Source organism: Formica exsecta, unplaced genomic scaffold (genome assembly GCF_003651465.1).
Source record: "Formica exsecta isolate Colony F162 unplaced genomic scaffold, ASM365146v1 scaffold318, whole genome shotgun sequence".
Lineage (NCBI taxonomy): Eukaryota > Metazoa > Arthropoda > Insecta > Hymenoptera > Formicidae > Formica > Formica exsecta.
Genome location: NW_021850434.1, coordinates 593,170 through 615,336, shown reverse-complemented (window position 1 = coordinate 615,336; position 22,167 = coordinate 593,170). Strand labels below are relative to the sequence as shown.

General features: G+C 36.2%; 1 protein-coding gene across 4 annotated transcripts; it reads right to left on the bottom strand.

Annotated features, from left to right (window-relative positions):
• Positions 1–103: 103 nt before the first annotated feature.
• Positions 104–21,720, bottom strand: LOC115238023. Of its 4 annotated transcripts, XM_029811513.1 has the most exons (6): positions 21,532–21,687; positions 19,148–19,257; positions 15,397–15,498; positions 11,241–11,462; positions 6,019–6,183; positions 104–1,561 (listed from the first exon to the last, which is right to left on the bottom strand). In XM_029811513.1, the coding sequence occupies exons 2-6, from the start codon at positions 19,235–19,237 to the stop codon at positions 1,496–1,498; spliced, it is 645 nt and encodes a 214-aa protein (XP_029667373.1). In that variant the 5' UTR covers positions 19,238–19,257; positions 21,532–21,687; the 3' UTR covers positions 104–1,495. The 4 variants fall into 4 exon arrangements, with proteins under 4 accessions (XP_029667373.1, XP_029667376.1, XP_029667374.1 ...); XM_029811516.1 differs by lacking the exon at positions 15,397–15,498 and having other exon boundaries at positions 21,532–21,686; XM_029811514.1 differs by lacking the exons at positions 104–1,561; positions 6,019–6,183 and adding an exon at positions 13,333–13,757 and having other exon boundaries at positions 11,327–11,462; positions 21,532–21,719.
• Positions 21,721–22,167: the final 447 nt, after the last annotated feature.

The window sequence follows — 22,167 nt, the reverse complement described above, 5'->3', positions numbered from 1 at the left end:
TAATATTTTGTGAAATGGAAATATTCGCAATTAGACATTCTATTGTATTAAAAATCTTATTAATCTGTCTACTTAAAGTCAAAAACATATAACTCTCGTTTTTTATTACAATAATATTTATTTGCACTACAACACAACAGGGACGTTTTACAGAGAAAAATAATACGCTCGGTTCAAGGACGAGAAACGCCGCGTTTCATGAACTGACATTACGTTTACTCAAATTATATTGCTTATTGGATTTGTCCGGAGCGGAAAAATCTAAAAAGGGAAATAATTTGTTTCAACGGTTCGTTGCAGTGACAGGCTTTTACAAATTACATCAAATTGAAATACACGAGAGAGATATAATCAGAGAGATTCTGATTTCATTATTAACAATATTTAGCAAACTTAATTACCTAAATTTCACAAGTTTTACGTCACCGCAATTATAGAGAAGGAGAGAAATAGGTATATATGAGAGATAACAAAGAAAACAGTGTTAAAGATACAAATAGATAGAAACAATATTATGCCTGGCACTGTTCCATCCCGGGGTAAGCTATGTACAAGTTTGCGATATCTTGTTTATTCTTGTGCTCGACGACGAGCGATTGAAACGCATCGTTCGCGCAATAATAATCGAAGGGCATATTTAAACAACGTGTTCTTCGATCTTGCAAACAGCACGCGTCTTATCCCTGTTACGATCGAGGAAGATCGTAAGGCTCTGTATATTGTACTTTCTACAGAAAAAAAAAAATTTATTTACTTTTATTCTTACTTTAATCGCGAATTGAGATATATTTTCCAAGCCGAGGGATGGCTCGTAGAGGCGCGAGAAAGCGCGCGCGGAGAAATTTATTACCCGTAGTCGTCGGTGCATGAATCATTTCGTTCGAACTGTCAACGGCGAGCGTGTCGTATCACAAATTCGAAACGATTTCACAGTTTCAACATCTCTCTCGATGTGTTTTCATCGTACCATGGCAACGCGAGCCACCCCACAACGATTAAATTTCGATCGTCTTAAAACGACGACCGTCTACGGAAATTTCTCTATCGTTTTAATAAATTCGACCGATACATTATAAAAAAAAAAAAAAAAAAAAAAAAAAAAAAAAATGCGAGAAGAGAGATAGACACCGGAAACGAGAAAGAAAGAGAAAAAGAAAGAAAGAGAGAAAGAGAAAAGTAAATGAAAAGGAGAAAACAAATTATATAGAGAGCCGAGTGAACAAAGTCGAACGCGAAATCGAGTTAACGTCGCGTTTATAGAGGAATACGTTTGGTGACGAAGTGTCTTGTGTTTTCACGAAGAGCTCGGCCATTGACGAAGGAAGTGAATTCAGGATCTCGGGAACAAGGGGGCAACACCGTGAGATCGGTCCTGTTGCCAACGTCGTACCCGTGCTCCTTTCTGGCAGAGGCGGCTCGGCGTTGATGTCCATGTTTCGGTACCAAGGCCGGCGAGGCCCCTGTGCTTCCTCATCCCGATCCTCGAATAAGCTCCTTAGATAAGCCAGTTGACAAGTCGTGCCTTGTAGTTGACAAACCTTTCGCTCGTGGCCGCTAAGCGCTGCAAATTAGAATGGAAATTGATTTTCATCCGGATATTCTTGGATATATTTGATTTGGCTGTTTCCGGTTTTATTATGGAATTGTATCTATCTTATTTTTTGTATAAATAATAATTAAATATTTTTCACTTTTTAGCGCGCGAATAAAATCTGATTTCTAAAAATTATAATATTTAATTATATTTCGAATTATATTTCCTTTCTGTTATAGAAATTGCAGAAAGTCAATTGAGACTTGTGAGATGAGTGGGAAAGAATTATTTACAGGCGCGTGTGCTACGTTACGCATTCCGCACATAAGGTAAGGTTCTTTCCGCTGTTTCAATCTACGTTTAATCGCGCAAAATCGCAAATGCGTAGAAGAGTTCTTAATTCGCCGGATCAAGGAGTTCCACGCGGCAGACGAAGCGTAAACACTTTCGAAGCGACGCGACTGACGGCTTCTCTCGACGATAAAACTCCTCGCACGTTCGCGCGAGTGAAGTAATGTGCCGCGAATTGCGCATAATAATACTATTACGACTAGAGGAGCGGGGCGGTGAAAAAAAAAAAAAAAAAAAAAATCACACGGCAGTCAACAAAAACAAAATATGTTCCAGGATCTCCATTCCGCGTCTCCTTTCTCCTCGAGCCTTTATTTAAACAGCTTCCTGCCCGTTGTACAGATAATTGTGAGCGCCGCAAAGTCCTAATTTACATTACACTATGCGATTTCTCGCAAGTATAATACAAATTATAGTTATATACAACAAGCTATAATTTCAGCTTGTGAATGTAATATATGCAAAAACCGGTGTTTGCACTATCTAAAGATTCGTTTCGCAAGATCATATATGTTTAAGCACTGTGCACGGTTGTTAATTAACAATTAGATTTTTTTATCTTATTGCTATCTCCGTTTTATACGTTATATCTTATTATCAATATTGATACCAATTTTGATACAATTCTAATTTTTTCATTTTTTAGAATAATATTGAAATTTGTATATAGTATCTTATGTAAACTAGTGTTGTTTTATTATTATTTAACTTTAGAGAGAAAGCCGAGGATAAAATAATCTTTGCGCGAGTCTATCTATCAGAATATTCGTCATTACAAAAAAATTTATTTAATTTAATCTCTTTCGTCAAATTGATGAGCATAAAGAACAAGCATTTGTTTTGTTAGTAATATGAATAAAATACCAACTCTCTCTATCGTGGCTTTTAGCACAGATTATTAAAACCTTCCGCGAATTAATTGCGCACTCTTTCGTTAAACAGTTTCACTTTCGCTAGAAATAAACAACAAGCGAGCTCGAGCTTGTTTTGAACCGGATTAGTGTATTAATTAGTATTATATTTTCTTTCCAATATTTACAATAATTATTTTTAATAAAGACTTTTTTAAATATAAATAATAATTAAACTGATTTTGTATATTAGTAATTTCATCTTTATTATTAGTAAATCTGATTTATCGTTGAATTATTTTTTTTGCATTTGCTATTATTAATCTCTTACTAAAAACCATGATTATTTATTAGGCGTTAACTGATTATAAAATATTTAAATCATTATATGAAAGTAACATACAAGTGATACAGTTACATCGGCTAGATGATCTAATGTGTATCATTTTCTATAGCAATTCCAAATGTTACGAGCGTAAAAATCATTGGTTTAAAAAATAGTTCATTGCACGACAGAACAAAGAAAGATAATTGTTACGCACATGATGTAAACTAGTTCAGTTTCGATTTTCATATTCTAATAATGATGGAGATTATTATGGTCACTATTTTTATCAACTATTGAATTATAGCGGATCAAGTAAGCAGATTGCGTAAGACGATTTCGCTCTAATCCTTCGATTGCAATATGATGTAGATCAAAGATTGGGAGGTCAATTATTATATTATAAAACTCGTACGATTTACATCAAGTAAAAGATCATTTATCTCGCACTATGTCCGAAGATTGAAAATCGTTCGGATAGTGCGAAATGAATGATCTCCTATACAATGTCCAGTCGACTGTAGCCCACTTATTTCATGCTCTACGAGCTCAAAAATGGTTAAGTCACAAAGTGAAAGTAATCCATTTGGCAACGTATGAAAGTTACCGCGAATATAATAAATGTCGGTTCTCATTTTTCAATCTTTCTCATCTCTATAATATCCGCCATAAGAAAAATTGATTTAGTAACTTGATTAATATTCATTTGCAATTTATATTTGCAATTAAAAACTCTATAAATAAAACTTTCCATATTATTAAAATTCAGCAAATTTAATTCCATATGCATATTCATTTATCCTGAAAATTGCAATTTCTATGCTGAAGAGTTTGATCACTCGAAACGAAATACGAGAAAAAGTAAAGAAAGTTTGCTCATCTATTTGCGTAAAGCTCAGTTGCTTGTTAATTTTTTTTTTGTGAGATTTTTTTGATAAATTAAACACAGGCCGTTTTCGCACACAAAGCGATGTAGCGTAACAAGGATACTATTTTCGATAAGGTAGTAGCCATCGGCCAGTTGTCGCTCCCGGACAATCTCGCGTGCCAGAAGCGGTTTCTTGCATAAGTTGCAGCTGGTAAATGGACGTGCTATTTCATAGAGAAAGTCGCTTATATTTTTGCTTTCCATCGATCCCGACGGCGCGCTTGCGTAATTGTCGGATTTGCATTTAAAAGGACGCAAGGCGAGACGCATCGTGACGTCACGCTTGCTCGAATTTCGAATATGTAACTATATGAAAAAATTTAATTTTTTTTTATCATCGTTCTACTAAAGCAATTTTAATCAACAATTGCGCGATTGATTTTAATGCGGCCTCACGTAATGCAATTTCATAATACAGTATTATGCTGTAAATCTGTTTTTAGCACTGCGATTATTATGACGGACTAATAAATACAAGTCTCTTTAACGTCAAAGTTAATGCTGCATAAGTTAATTTTACGGAATCTTTAAGAAATTTTATCACGCGATTTATCTATTATCATGTGCGGAATTAACAGATGACATACCATCTTTTTGTATACATATATTTATGATTTTTATTTATTAAAATTGATTTTTAGCGCAATTTGCCAGAATATTTTTATATTAATAATTATTTTAATGATTGATGATTATGTTATAATATTAATTTAATAATTACTTGATTACACTGCTTCATAAAAATATTTTTTTGTTTTTATTGAAAGACGAGTGCAATTTTATGTATTTTTTATTAGCTTTATTGCACGCGTTTTTGTGTTGCTTTAATTAATTTTGTAATTTTATATTAGAAATCACGACTTAACACAAATTTCACTTATAAATCCGTTAAAGGAACAAATTGCGAATAACAATTATCGCGTGTCGACAAATGCAGTCATTTGCGACGACGGATTGGATTAGCCTATTGTGGAATCGCGGTCACAATTACGCGAATGTGTGCGATATCAATTTTTCATGTTTTTGCTCAAACTTTTATCTAAACTTGTTTTTAATTAAACTCTTTATTGAATTTATAGCGCAAAGAGATTTTATACATTTTATATGATAGATCATAAACGTCCAATTAGAATGATTTTTTCCCTTATTCTAACGATGTCAAAATAACACCGCTCGCAGTTTCTCTTCTCCCTCTTTCTCTCTCGGATAATAAAATATAAATATGGAATAATTAATACGGGTCAGATACACAAGTGCAATTATACGTGTACGTTTGCGTGATTACGTACAAACCGGAATTGGAATCTGATAGTTATCAAATTAATTACCTTATTAAGTTCTGACAATACAATATATGCGCTATTTATTTGCAATTGTCTAACGCGATTATATGTCAGTTTCAATGTCTATTAATCAATCGCGCTTTGACGTAGTTGTTCAATATTTCGTAATGGTTTACTTTCAAGTGAACCTGCGTCATTAAAATCTCGAAATCCATAATCGACGTCCGGTATAAGGAGTAAACTGCCACTATATTGCTTACTTGTACATGAAGCGAAATGACTTGGATATCTTTCAAAACCAATCATTAAATATTTGTATGATAGCATTGTTAACACCAGTTCTAAACTGTAGTAACTAGTACAATTACAAATCGTATAAATCATTTATTTTTTATTACATGTAAGAATTGGTTGCACGATACATTCTTCTCAAGAAAAAGAGCATGATTGTAAAATTCTTAAGTAGTATCTCCATTATTGGAGTTATACGATTGTTATTTAAAAATATGATTTATTTATTTCCTTTTTTCAACCGGGGTATTTCATATTTACAGACAATTTTTAATTAAATCCTCTACGAAAAGACAATGTCAATAATATTAAGCAAAGTATAGTGACTTTAGAGTAGCGAAATAAAATTTATATTGTAGTGTCTAGACTTCATTACGAATTCGCATTGAAAAATGAAAAAATAAATGATTATAGGTAGATTGTAGTGAAAGTTTAGAGATATCTTTTATACTCACGAGTACTACGTCCTCGATGAGATCCGACCATCCCCGATTAGCGATGAGGAGCAATCTGGTGAAAGGACCGGGTATAGCCATCGTCATACCCTGCGTCGGTCCTATTATAGGCTTCTCTTCGCTACTGCCCCAGGAACCTGAGTTACTTCCGCTGCTGGCCACCGTCTGGAAAGATTACAGAGATCCGTCGGCGTTAGTCGGCAGGTAACATAGTAAGCGGAGAGGGATCCCACCGTGGTTGGGACTCTCCCGCATCCGGGGATGCATTACTGGACGACCCGGCGAAAGTGAGTACAAACATACAGGGATTAATTTACAATTATTGTTGTTTTGTTTGTTTTGGGGGATATAATTGCGGTGTGTGTTGCAGCTCCACGTCCAACTCCAGCGCTCCCGACACTACGGTGCTCTCACATCCTACTTACGGCTACGATCCATCGATCTTGCTGCTACGATCCTTACGTGCGCTCCTTCGGCTCGTAATATTCGAGACTTGTCTACAGAGTGTCCATATATATTTTTTTTTTTCTCCATTTTCAGCTTGAGAATTATGGAAGATTTACTCTTGAACGCGGATAGCGGTTTCGCGGAACGATAAATTAAAGATTAATAATAAATTAAGAATTTTTCTTAGGATCTTTATATGGACACCCTGCGTTGTGCACCATAAAAAGGTGAAATCGCCGATACCCAATAGCGACAACAGAATAAACCATACACCATAACGGACTCAATGATACGCTTCGTATACTAGCGATTCGCAACGCAACGTTACAGGAATAATATTTGTCGCGTTCACGCGAATTCTCTAGTCACAAGCGCGTTTTCAAGAGTTTACACACGTCGTAGACTAATTATCAAAATTCCAATACTACGAGATACAAATCGCTGATTGGCAGACAAACCGGTATCAGAGAAGCTCTTACGTTTATAAAAATATAAATAAATTTATAATAAATTATAAAAATATAAAAATTCATTTATTCTGTTCGCATACAAAATTTGCGAATCTTATTATTATTATTATTTTTTGTAACCGATCCGTCTGCCGATTAATCTGCGTGCGTTTATAATATATATATACTCTGGTGTATACGTCCAAAATATACGAGATGAAACAAGATACAACTATGACCGCTAGATATACGGTGCAATGGACGAGTACGAAGATTACAACAACGAGAGAATCGGCATCGATCAATGGCGATTCGTCAGATCTCGAGTAAATCGGCCTGTCCATCAGCCGATCAGTACGCCATACAAAAGAGTCTTTAAGTCGGTGGTTGTCAGCGTTGCGTCGGGACCGTTGGCCGGGTGGAACAAGATGAGATTTGGAACGAGAGATGGAGGGGATAAAATTTATCTGGTAAATTTTCCAAAATTAAAGAAAATAAAATTCAACGTATAATTAAGTGTGTGTGTGTGATTAAAGATTTAAAGAAATTATTAATTATTAAAACTCCTTAATTGCTAAATCTTTGAACTTTTATGAGTGTAAGCTACTTTATAATGAGACTAAAATGTCAAGAGACAAAAGATATCAATTTAAGATGCACGTTTTAGTCGACTAGTTGTACTATAACTGTATATATTTTTATGTATAGGAATTTCTAAACTAACATATAATTATGGGTTAAGGGGATACGCAATTTATACAAATTACATGCCAAGACCTCCTTGCAACGTTAGACGTACAAAAAGTGCATAAATATGAAAGAAGTCGTAGCGGATAAGAAAGACAGTCTTTTTCACATAGAAGAAATGGCAGATTAGAATAATTGCTGTCGCGTATTATTTTCAGACGTATACATATGCATACACACATACATGTACATATATATATATATATATATATATATATATATATATATGTATATACATATGTATTATATACAATATGCATATACAATAAAATATTAGAGATCTTGATATGCAATTCATGCGCAGCGAGATAGACAAGACTGAAACAGGTAGAATCTGTATGAAGGAAGGAGAAATGATGAGAAAGGGGAAAAAAGAAAAAAGATGCCAGACAGGAAGAGTGACGGTATAATTTGTTCAGAATAAGTCGTCAAGAAGAATTAAGTCACCAGTGGAAGATAAGCGGAAGATATGAGAGAAGTCTCTCTGTCTCTCTCAAACCGCGAGAGTCAAGAATGATCGTAATGTACATGCATGAAAAAGTGTGGCATGCGTAAATACAATGTGTGATTCAATACGAGTTATATATTTTGCAATCGAAAAAGAATTATGTGAAAAAATAGTTGACCGTAAATAATAGAAGAATCAAGAAAGGATGCGATTGCAGGGTGAAGAGTGCAGTAGTGTGTGCTACTTTTGCATGTAGCGCGCAAGACATTGCACGTGATATTGCAGATATATCATATGAAATATATCAATAGAAAAGTAGAACATTATTGTTGTGAAAAAAAAAAAAAAAATGATGGCTGATTCTAAGGAAAAGTGTGACTATCATAAATCGTTAATAATCATTGGAATAAATTTTTCTCTTCATGCAATTGAGAAACAACATGCTACGACGACTATTACGAAAGAGTATTTATGAGATAAGTATATGAAAAGAAATATGAAAAAAAAAAAAAAAACAGAACAGGCATGTACAGTGCGTATATAGATAAAATGAAATAGATATACAGAAAGAAGAAAGAAAGAAAGTTGCTGAGCGGACCCGATAAAATCGATTGGTCCTATACACGTGCAGTACCAACCGTCGACGCGGTTCACATCAACAACACACAAACCGAAGGAAAGTCTCGCAAACGAGACACTCCCGCAAAAGTATGTTGCCTTGCGATTGTCCCACTCGTCCCTTTATCGGGCCCGATCGGAGAGAAGCGCAGTCGCCGTATCTCTGTCGGCGGACGCTTAGGCGTTGTGTCGGATTTGGCGTACCAGTGGTGGAATGCCGGCTCCTGGGGCGGCTGTCGAGGGTGCGTTGGACGTCGGGGTGCTGTTGGCAGCAGCGGGGGCGGCCTGCTGGGGCGCCGGGCCCACGTTACGCGAGGCGCTTAACCCGAGCCCGAGGCTCTGTGTACCGGCGACAACACGGTACACCGTGCCCGCCGCTCTTGCCGCCCCGTCGGCCGCTTGCTAAACGAAAACAAAGACGAGAACTTTCGTTTACTTGGCTCTCTGCCCTTGCCCGCTGGAAGAATCACGCGCGTTTTCTTTTTTCTCTCTTTCTCTTTTTCGTTCTGCCCGCGCGATTTCGCGAAAGATCGCTATCGGCGATCTCTTCGCGGTCGGCATGCGTCCTGGAACTCCTGCAATGTGGCTGGAAAGTGGTTTGTTAAGAGCTCTGGGATTGCAACGTAGTAGTGGGGACCTCGGGAGAAGGAGGCCAGAAATTGTCTCGATCGTTTTCGTTTCAATCGTCGACGTTTTCATGCATAAAAATTTTGTCGTGAAAAATGGAGAAAAATTACTCATTTAACGATTATCGTGTTTATGTTAGGTAGCGCTTGTATGAGAAAAACTGGTTCGATAACGAGCGTCGATATGTTATTGCAGGCGGTATTGCACAGATTTCCTTCATGTATATGTCCCTGTGAACAGGTACGCCAAACATGAGTCAGACAGTTTAAGACTGTTCGCTATTGACCGATGATTGCGCGATGTCCCAGTCTATACTGACGTCGATGTCATTGAAAATTTGACTACCAAATATATTTAGAAAGTCTGAATCAAAAGCTATTTTTCACTCGTTGATGTTATTTCTCATTTTATTAACCTCATAATCATACGTCAAGTTTCTCTATTTTACGAATATAAATATTTATTTTATTTTATATAATTATAAATAAACTACCTATCACTGTGTGTGTGTATGCATCAATCCCATGCGAAATTAGATAAAGCGCCACTTGTTTTCCTGATACAATAAGAGGATAATTCGCTTCTGGCATAATTTCGAGAGTTACTTATTAATGCAGGTGAATACCCGTGCGGCAAAAACAAATAGAGTATCGGTTACGTAGACAGGTTTCTCGTTTTCTCAATCTACGGACGGTGAAGGGTCGTGTCGCGATCGATCTGTCTCTGAAATCGCCTCGAGTCGCGTCGTTCGTAATCGCGTCTTTTTTTGACGGGAAAGTGAATAACGATGGCAAACGGTTATTGGAAACGGTGACTCGATTTTCGCATGATTGCAACTGTCACGTTGGCGAAAAACTTGTTCCGCCGAGATAGACTTTGCAAACGAAAAATCGGTCATTAAATATCATCAGCGTTTCACACCCGTTATATTATAGTTTCGATCTATCTCGAGAAATATAATGTAAATTAACGATTTTGCATACATTGACATCGCGCGCATACATGGCAAAAAATTTAATCCTTTTGATTTCTGTAATTCTGATAAATAATATTATTACAATGGATGTGAATTTCTATGCATATTTCAAAGTATTTTTTAAGCGGCTACACTTTGTTAACAATAAGTTAAACATGTAGTTCCGTTATCAGTAAAGGCACATACAATAATTATTAAATACTTAATATTTAATTGTTTTCGATTAATCATTAATTAAATTATTTTCTAATATTATGGGAAGAAGAAAAAAGACTATATTAAAATTTGAAAAATTGTTCAAAAATATTTCTTGTAATCTACCGTAACAAAGTCGCAATTAAAAATTAATTAGACTGTTGCAATGACGATAAAGCGGTTGTCACGCGGTTTCCGCTTCTCTTTTTATCGCTAATTTCTAATTTATTATTCCACGGTATTTCGTGCTTATATCGTCGCGTATGAAATCGCGGATTCGCGTGGACTTTAATCAAGGACGTCAGAGCGATCGGTGAAAATCCTAAGATAATTCTACTGCGAGAAAACCCGGTCGTACCTAGGTCAGGAATCTTGAAATAGTAAACAATAGCATATGTGACGAGGCTATGTAAAGGCAATTTGGTTGCTCACTTTCACTGCCGTCTGCAGTTAGACGCCCTTGCAGTCGCCAGTCACCGGAATATCAAGTATGCGAGATTTGTCGCCGTGCGTGCCACGTATTATATCGACATAACTGCGCGCTAAATGAGTTTCCATTGTTCCTATCCTTTCCTCATCATCCTTTCTCTTATTTTGTATACGTATGAGCGTGATTTTCGTTCGCCGCAAGAGACGAAAGAATTCGCGTTCTCCATTTTTCACGCGACATTATTAATAAACGAGGTGCTTCTATAAACTCGATAGCGCGACTCACCCTGATAATATCGAAGAGAAAGTTGCCCGATCCCGCTGCTCCGGTGGAACCTTGTCTCTTGTCTCTGCCCTCGTCTTCGCCGCCCTCCGTCTCATTTTCACTCAATGGCGTGAGCTCTTCCGGGTCCTTCGCCGGTTCGTCCGCGAGTTGCACCCGCACTTCGTTATTCTGCGATTCCGCTTCGGCTTCGTTCACTCGATTCTCCGATTCCGGGTTCACGTCCTGTAAAAACACGTTTCCTCTGGGTGGCAAGAATTAGACGATCAAACGACATCCTCTGTTGACTCTTTACCCCGATATGAGTAATTTATTTATCTGTTTATGACTCGAAATATTGATCAATGAATCATTGTTGATTGCTTGGTCGTGTGCCAAGAAGTGCATAAAAAATCACGATCGTATGACAAGTAGGTCAACTGCATAATTTCAAGGTCTATGAAATGTATTTAGATCCGTGTGTTTCACATAGCATTATTTTATTATAAATTATTCACATATACAGGGTGTCCTAAAACTACCGGACTTCCTCTTAATGGCAGATTACTTAGAACATTTCAAGACGAAAATCCTAATACAAAAATGTCGAGGCTATAATAGTTTTTAAACGGGAAGCGACTATATTTTACGAATGACAGGGCTGAGATTTCGCGCGTTCAGGCACGGCGAAATAACAAATGAGAAAGAGGGCGCTTCATTCATAGAGCACTTTTTTCACTTTTTTGTATTAGGATTTTTGTCTTGGAAATATTCTAAGGAATCTGCCATTAAGAGTCATGAATAACCGTCTTAGACGACCCGCAGGGACGCAACAATATATATATATATATTTAATTTGCATAAATTTCACATTTCTTCAATCGAGATTTTTTTATGCACTGGTGATAAAGCGCGAGAGTATAAAAAATTAATAACTCTTCACACTTCGAAATATTTTGTATTATATATCATGATTACTATGTAAATTATTTGATTTTGTATATGAGAATATAAGAACAAATAACATGCGGATTATGAAGTAACACAAATGCTACATTTTATAAGGACATAACATGCATAATCCTCAAGCAACAAAAAAAGTATTAATCACAACTTGCACAAGCATTATCAATACAAACATGTTATTCATATTAAATCATACACATATCTCCGACAAAGTCACACAATAGTCAATGATTTATCGAATAAAAAGCTGAATATCGATTATTGATTACTTGATGTTTATAAATATTTCTCGAGTTTTATATTTGCAATTATATTCTGTAGAATATAATAAACGTTTTTAATAAACAACTTATATTTTTACAGATACACGTGAAACTGATTCGTTACATCCTGCGAAAGGTGATAACATAGAAATGCTTAGAATATTAAAAATATGGAGAGAGGTGACACAGCCAAAAAGACCGAGGTAATTCGAGCTGTTTGGTGAAAAAGTCATATTGAGATGAACTTCAAAAACCGAAACCTATTCGCAATTGAAATGACGTCATAAGAGAAGAAAAACACATTATATGAAAAATATAAAGTCCGTTTTGAATTTATATCAGAGTTAAATGACGAAGAAGAAATAAGAGAATTGGATAGACAAAAGTTTCTGAATGATCGAATGATCTGCGAATAGTATGAAATTTGAATTGCACAGACAAAAGATCACAGACAGATGAATTGAAATATCGAGAGATGGAGGATAAACCCAGAACCGGTGTATAATGATATTTTTTTTCCAGTATAATTCTGGCGGAGCCAAAAGAGATCGTAATAACGGATCTCGTCGGCGACAATAGCAACAACAATATTATTAACCGATTAATTGCCGAGAACACGAGAGGACAAAAAAGGAGTTAGCAGTGTACGAAAACGTGCGCGGCCGCGGCAGTCCTGGTTGCGCGGTAAATTAGCGACCATTTATGGACCATTAGATCCCTACCCCTCCCGTTAGAGATCTGAATGGTCGATCGAATATCCGATCGATTCGATTCTCGTTTTCCTCGAGCACCCGATGAGTAATTAACACACAAAGTGGACAACGCGCCGCAGCAGTCCTGAATGCGCGGTGATTCTGCATCTCGTGAGGATTCCTCAAGATCATGACCTCGAAAGTTTTACCGAGCTGCTGACCAAACGACGTCACTGCGAAGCGGTGACTTCGTTGTCTAGCGATGATATCGTTGTTGTGACGATCGACTCGGTAGCGTTAACCTCGTCTCCGCTCTCTGTTATTGTTGAGGATGGAGAGGAGCCGGGCGCTTCCGTCTCTGCCGTCTCGTCATCGTCCGGAGGAAATGTTGGGAGAGAGATCGACACTTTGGAATCGTTCGAGTTGGTTGACTTCGTCTCGCTATCATCTTCATCCTCGTCTTTGTCTCCGAAGGGCGAGGTGCCCGTTATGCTTGTGCCTTCGTTGCTCCTTTGGATGCTTGGACGATTACCACCACCGCCAAGAACATTGCGAAGGAGGACCGGACCGAGGACGCGAATCACTTCCGCGACAATTGCGTTGACCTTTGCTTCGATTCTCTAGAAAACAATAGGTCTTAGCTGGAAAGTCTCTTAGCGTCGCGATTTCTCGATCCTTTTTCCACTCAGACTTCAAGGCATTACTTTGCCTTGTGATCCCCATATGAGCAGTGGGGGTGATATCGATCCACAGTAGTGATCGTGGATACTTTGATTCGTCTATATGAATGATGCGGGCTTATATCGTTCGGTCTGTACGAGGATTCTTTCGAATAATTTCTGAATAATCGTCCGTCTAATAATGAATGTTTATGCGAGTTATCCAATGTTGTGCAAAAATCGATCAATGACTGATTTATGTTACCGTTATTCTGATTGTACTGCGTCTCTTACTATCGGGCTTTCCTCCAAAGGCGCTGCAAGTCAATCATAGTTACGCCAGTTTTACGTAACATTCGAGAGGTTTGGTAAAACATATTCGAAAAATATCTTTATACAAATTCTAGTTTCGAATCTAACGACGATAATTAAACACGATTGATCGTCGGAATTATTTCGGGAAAATTCACTTCATACATACATACATACGCACACACATTTGGTATTACGTCGATGACTATCGTGCGTTCATTCAATCACTCGGAGACGTTATACCGAAGCCGAGTCGGGAAATTTCGACATTTCTCTCGAGAATTGATCTTCCGGTTCGCGACGAGAATTGCGACTTTGCAGCGATATGGGATAACTAACTCTCGTTATTCTGCGAGATTCGTTACCAAATCAATCGCATTGTCATATGACATGCAACCGCATGCAAGAAAGGCCGGCCAACATCGCCAAGAAAATCGCTTGCTAACGAGACAAAAAAAAATCACACAGCGCATTATTAGTCAAATTAGGAAGTTATTCTTGGACAATTCAATAGCCTGCGTTATACCAAGAAGAAAGCTTCGCACGTAATATACAAGAAAGAAATTTTCCCAAGAATGTTTGGTTCTTCTTATAGGATCTCTTGTACCGTCCACGAACGATTGCCTCGTATTACGCAATTTGTTGTTCAAATTATAAAACTTCCCCTAGCAAGGTTATGAAAGTTCTCTTGATATAATTCACGAGGTCAAATAAAAACCCCTGAGAGGAAAAAAAAAGAAAAAGTAACTCGAGAAACACATCGCAGATACTCTTAACAGTAGAAATCGACGGACGCGCGATGATTGTTTTTTGCAAACGTGTCTATGACTAATTGCTTCCGCTTCCATAATGCGGAATAAACACGACAAATAGAATCGAAACAAATCGATCTGTCTACGCGAGCGTGTAAAGGGGCAAATTGGCTAGTGTCGACTGACTTGCAAATCGAATGCGTTACTTTCTCATTGTCAGTAAGAATGTGAAGTTAAAATTGAGGATATTTGACAGATGCCACTTTACAGCGCAGGTCTGCAAAGTTCGACAAAGCAAGGTCCTAGTCGACGAATGTTAAAAGTCTTTAATGCAGATCAAAGTCCGATGCGTTCGCTCAAGGGCGTCATATTGCGCCTTGATGATGTGTGCGATGATATTTGTCGAGCGAAGTAATCTACGATGATAATTTATGTACAGCCTTGTCTATAAGATATCGTTTAAGAACGGCAATCTAGTCCTGGCCTTCTGCAGGATTTCTCTGATTATTCGCGTTTTGCGTATCACGACTGCTCACCTGAGAAATATCTGGGAAGAGCTGTCGTAGAATGCCGATCGTCCGTTTGCTTCTCAGGGCCGCCTCGTTGTCAGTTTCGGCCATCACTAGCCGATCGAGGGTCTGAAAGAAAGTTTCCTATTTGCCCTACCATACGATTTCTGATTCTTTATCGGACAACGACGATATTTTCCAGCTCCTAGTGATCGTAGAATATCAAGCATTGTCATAATATTCGATCGGTATATTTTTCTGAATATTGTAAATTATTGATTGAAAATTACAATTTATTAAATTTGATAAACCAATATTTTTTTTTTGCGAAATGAGAAATTGTGTATTTATTGTATACATGCCTATTTCTCTCTTACGCAAGGACTTTTAAGTGTGTAAGAAGTGAGATTTTTAAATCTATATATATATATAGTATTGGAGTATATATGTCGCAAAGTGTGTTGTGGACAACATTTGATTTACGATCATAATAAAATCCGCGAAGGAGCTCCCATCAGTTCCCTTTTGTTAAAATTAACCATGCATTGTGTGAACGTTGTTGTCAAAGTGGCGTTAAAGAATACGCGAAGCGTATCTGCCACGAGGTAGCGGTAAACAAGGAAGTGTACCATAGTGCATAATTCTCCCATTCAAGTTGGAAATAGACGGTAAAGACCGTGGAGTTTGGTGCCTTTGAAAATGTTAAGGTAATTGTGTTGTGTAACAATATCTATATTAGATGGTAGCAAAGCAAGGATCATTAACTTAGCGCCGTTGTATATTGAACGAACTTGTCAATTACTTTACGATTTACTGCCCGGAGGCGTAATATAACTGATTCTCTCGTAAATTCTTGGAATTATGTACTGATAATGCAAATGAAGTTATTTGCAATCTACGAAGATTATTAATAAAGATCATCACTCAACATTGATTAACAACTATTCATTTCATGCGAGAAATATATTTCATAGCAATTTATTAAACATTCTCATGCAAAGGTTTCAATATATTTGGCAAAATTGGCAGGATAATGATTCATCACGTTAATTACGAAAGATCGACATTTCGGCTGTATCTACTTTAATATCGAAGGATAACCTGTCATTATAGATACAAGGTGAGTTACTTGTATTCTAGTACGTATTCTATTTTGCATTAATTTCACATAAAATCTTAAACTGATAGAACTAATGGGGACGACCGTTGGACTCAAATATTGCTCAACTCGCGTATTATAGTTTACTTTCCCTCAAAGCTCGTTCACATTCAGGTAGTCGACTGGTTCCACTCGCCCCTCTCAACTCTTTAGCCGAGAAGTTTCGCTTGTATTTTTATTTTCGAATGTTTAAAAGTAATCTGAAGAAGGCCAAAACACTGAATATAGAATCTCCTATATAATACTATACTTGTTTGTTTTTATATTTTAATTATATATATTATATAATATTTAAATACCATTCCCGTCTCTCTCTAATAATAAATGTGTAAAATCTTGCTTCTCAATTAAATATATTTTATTCTTATAAATCTTGATTGATTTTCTATAAGTTTTAAATCATATATTTATTCCGCCTATTCATCTGATTACTTGTCTCTGTATCTATTTAATATTCTGTATTCTTAATATTATCCACGAAATTTCTCTGACCGCGTGCAAAATACGGATCAAATGGAAGTTCGCACAGTGTTTCGAGTATCGCACTGCGGTGTTGCATGCGCTTATACGCGTACGCACCAACTTTCCATCGGGCACCTATCGACCGAAGAAAGTGTCCGGTTACTTGGCGGCCAGTGAAAGTGTCGGAGGGCGAGAGCTGGACGACCCGGCTTTTTCGTCAGATCGTATACTTTGAGGTTTATACCGTTTACGACAGTACACGTCGTGCCTGCGGTTTACGGAACCGCATGCGAGCGCCTGTTTACTTATCGATATGATTATATTATTCTTTACACAGTGTTATAATAAAATATATTAATAGCCTACTGTTTTTACTTATCAATATGACTTTTAAAAATGTATTAGCAATCGTGAAAATTTTTTTATTATTTTATAAACGTATAAACGTTTATTAGTTTATTCTATCGTGAAAATATTATGCTCACGGAGAGCCAATAAAATTTGCATGAGATAGTGTTCCGACATTGGAATACTATCTCATGCAAATTTTACTGGCGAAAACCTTCGAGATTTATGGTTATTATTTTATAGCCGCGTAATCAAAACATTAAATTCTTCGACATGATATCCCGATATTATACACGAAATTCGTGTTTTTTATACGAATCACTCTCCTCGAACTCTCTTCGTGTCATGTAACCATCCCCAGCTGGTGACCATGCTTTCGCCGCGCACGTGTGTTATGTTAGGTTATACAGTCTCAAATGTTATGTAAAAAATTATGACAATTATAAGTAAATTGCGATGAATGCTACATAAGTTCGAGTAGCGACTGTGAAAAAATAGGTTTTTAAGCAACTGCTATAATTTCTGTGATCATGTAATAACGTAACGTAATAATCAATCGTAGCAATCGTAGCATCACCAATTTTCAGAAGAATTAAGAATTACAAACTTTCAGTGAATTATTACGCGAACATCAAAGTATAAAAAGTTTTTATTACACACGCTCTAATGTTGGAGCACGCTCAGTCTTACGTTAAACCAATTTTAATAGCTTTTCGTACGTTATTAAAGATTGCGTAAGATAAATGCTTCGATATTACAACATACGAAAATTTTTTATACTTCGAATTATTATTAGAAATAATATTATTTTTTATACTTTGTAATACGTTTTGCGATTAGTTTTAACAGCTTCATGAGCTATTAAAATTTGCGTAAGATAGTGTTTTGACATTGAAACGTGTATTAATAGTATTTTCGTGACAGAATACATTTACAGATACAAACGATAAAGAAATGATTGCTCATGATTGCCAGCACATTTCCGGATGCCATATTGATAAGTAAACAGACTCGGCTTCATGTGTGTGGTTTAAATCGCAATGCACGAAATTGCAATAAAATTTTAATTGCGTCTGATTTCTGCCGTTTTATTCGCGCTAAAGTTTTAGCCGCTATTAATCGAATGAAGAACTCGGCGAAAATAAAACATCATCTCTAATCATCGAATCATTTGATTCGATAGAAACGATCAGAGATTTAATAGATCAGAACGTAGCTAAACTTTCGCGATCGAAGAGGAATTGTTTCACAATTTTCTCAGGAATTGTCTGTTTTATCGTTCATGTCGTTTGACAATTAATAATTATTCCATTAATTTAATTTTAAATAAAAGTTAATTTCTACGCGTCGATTATGTGATCGAGAAATTCTCTGCGAGGCAGAGATTTTCTAGAAAAACCACACTTTTTTTTCTTTAACTGATGTGACGGGAAGGAATGCAAATAACATTAGTGAAGCTAAGATTAATGGAAAATTATTCGGTTTTACTAGATCGTGATTATCGCGATCTAATGACAATGCGTTAAAGCCATTATAATAGTCATTGCATAATTTTACGCAGGTATTTATCGAAGCATCTGTGTTAATTAGCTATTTAACAATTGATGGCGATCATTTCGCGTATATTTACGCTTGAAATTCGGTCTTGAAATTTTGTTAGTTGTGTGCCACGTGCCATTCGTGCATAATTATTGAGCTATAACGCAGCGGGAGGGGCGGCAGTTAATCCGTCTCATTAATCTTGCGATAATCAAATGGACGGAGATGTTAAAAGAGAAAGGCATGAAGATGCACCTCTCACGTACTTACCTCTGAGCGAAGTCCGTTTTCCGGAAGCGGATTCGAGCTCACTAATGCGAGACAAAGCGCAACCGTTAGTGCCAGAATAGTATACCTCATCTTGATCGGATAAATAAGTTCTGCGAAAAGAATAAATTACATTGAACGTATATACGGTGTTTATAATTGCAAATAGCAGTAAATATAATGCACATTAACGCATCGCGGCATCTCTCTCATGGTCAATTTTTCGCACTCTGCACATGTTATTTAGCAGATGTTTCTTACTTATTAGTAGATTGTAATTTTTTATAAATGCGTTCCGACTCGAACTTCTCAGAAACGATCTTTTGTGTTGCACATATTATTATCTTGCACACAAAGCTCTTCTTCCTAGATTATATAAGAAAATTGTCTGCTTCTAAACATATAGGACGGATAACACGCATCTAATATGTAGAAGAGTGAGAGACTTTTCACGAGCCGTGTAATCTTGGTCCTCGTGTGATATTCTCATATTATTATTTGATACGCCCTTATCACGCGTGAACATGTGACGAGCATGTGGTTCACAAACCGGTAATGTAAGATGGAAATTGCTCACGCGAGGATCATGAAAAGACAGTGAGAAGGTGTACGGTGAGAAGCAGGAGGGCGAGAGGAGCAATGACTCTCCTTTCTCGGGCATGGATCCGTTCGCGACTATCACTTTCGACGGAATGAAAGTGGAGAATGCTGTTGGCGTCTGCTAGACACTGGAGGAAACGCACGCTTTGTAATTAATCGCGATTTTAATAAAATGTAATTTGCATCATATCCGCATTAGAATTATATTATTTATCGATACATGTTTTTCTATTATAAAGCGTGAAACTTTGCTCGTCCGTTGCTCCATAAATTAAGCTTAATAATTGCTCGTTTATAACAAGCCTTAAAGCGCTAATTAGAGTTATGATAACAAACTAATTGTGAATATATATAGACATTTGTTAAAAAAGAAAAAAACGATAAATATATGTAATTATCTTTAAATTGTTTATAGTTGCATAAAAACAAAGTGTTATAGTTTTATTAGATTCAATATGAAAGAGATGTGTGTGCTTGTCAAATTACGAGGTGTTTGCTTTCGTTGAGGAATGTTGTGAGTGTGCGTGTATTTCTGTAGTCCGCCAATATATGCCATGTGCAAATAAATGCATACGCATTTGGTACGTTGAGAATGAATCGTAGATGAATCGAGGATGAATATGTGACATTGAAACGATGTAGATTCAGTACAAAATATTTCTGCTCGGGGACGATATTGAAATATTTTATTTTTGAACGTGCTGATTAATTTAATTATTTTTTTCGTATTATTTGCACTATTCTTATAACGCAAAAAATTTACAATTATATGATATAATGAATAAATTAAATAATAATTTTTAAAATAATTTTTTCAAGAATAAATATTCTAAACATTTTAAAATATATATTGTTACGTTTGAAAGAATAATTATTCGCGCATTGTAATAAAATGCAAATAATTTTAATAAAAATTACAGCAATTAAATTGATGTTGAAAAAAAACTTGTTCTTTAATCTTTTTATAAGACGCGCGATAAAAATAGAATAAATGAATTTGTAATCTAAATAAGATATAAAATTTTCTAAAAATCTTTTGTCTAAAAGAAGACAGTAAATTTGCTTATGTCATAGACAAATCAAAACCACGCAATGGTCGACATAACTTTTAAATTTTATTCAGAACTTACTCTTTTCATAAGAACCATATTTAGCAGATTTTCATTTTGCCAATTTCTTCTCGTGTCTCATCAAAAATCTCCCCCTCTCTCTCTCTCTCTCTCTCTCTCTTTCTTTACGCTATTTAACTTTTTATCATTAATCTCGTATGTATAAATCTTTTTAAATTGAATTTGATATTAAAATCTTAGAAAATAATGTTTAAAAAGACCTGAATATTGTAAAATATATATGTGAAAAGATGGACTCAAAGTTTCCATCAAATGACTGATTACTAACGAGATTGCATGTCCAGATGGAAAGAGATTTCTCCGGAAAAAGCGTAATTTTTAATACCAGTCTTATTAAATATTGGATATACTTTATTACGCGAAAATATTTTCTATTAATTTCGTTCAATCGACAACAAAAAAATTGCAAATTTTTTATTTGTTAATAATTATTTGTTTTTATATCTAAATATACTTAACGCTGCTAAGCGAAAAAAACATCTCCAGAATTTTCTTCGTCTACACTTAACACGCTCAAACTCAAAAATTTTCCACTTGTCACCATCTCGCCACGTGGTCGCCGCATTCAGCAATTTTCCACGAGACACTAAAGATGCATACACGACGATCCGAAAAAAATGTTGATTGAGTTAGAAACGCGAAATGTGTTGAACTCACCACGCACAGATACTATCCGTCACACGGTTTGTCGTGAAAATTGTGCGAACTGGAATTTTTGGAAAAAAAAAATCTCGCAGGGTCCTGAAGGAGCTCTCGGTGGCTCCTGCTCTCTTCGGGGTTTTCTGTTACTGTCTGTGTAGCGACGCTTAGTGAGCGGCTTTTATTAGAAGGAGGGGCCTGACACCACCTCCACGCTACACTTATGTCTGCGGCCTCTCGTCCTCTCCTTCTGTCATGTCGCATGGGAAATTCTGAAGAAGGGATCGCGATCACATTGATAAATTTCGGTCCAATCGCCGAAACATGAACATTTCGACGATGATCGTCGAGAGATGCACTTGCGCATCCGACTAGCTTTCGAATGTAATTTATTACTTTTCTTGCGCTTCGTAGGAAATTGTGAATTTTATATCTAGTGCGAAACATTTCTTTTAAATGAAAATAATTCTTAATATTTTATAAGGCTACTTCCTCTCGCGCAATACTTATCTTAAAATGAAATCTCTATTAATGAAGATAATAATCAAACAATAGAATCTCTTTGTAATTGAATTTCTCATTTACATGCAAACCTAAAACTGTTCTTCTTCCTTACAAGAAATTCTGAAGCGTTATTGATAAATCGATAATTAA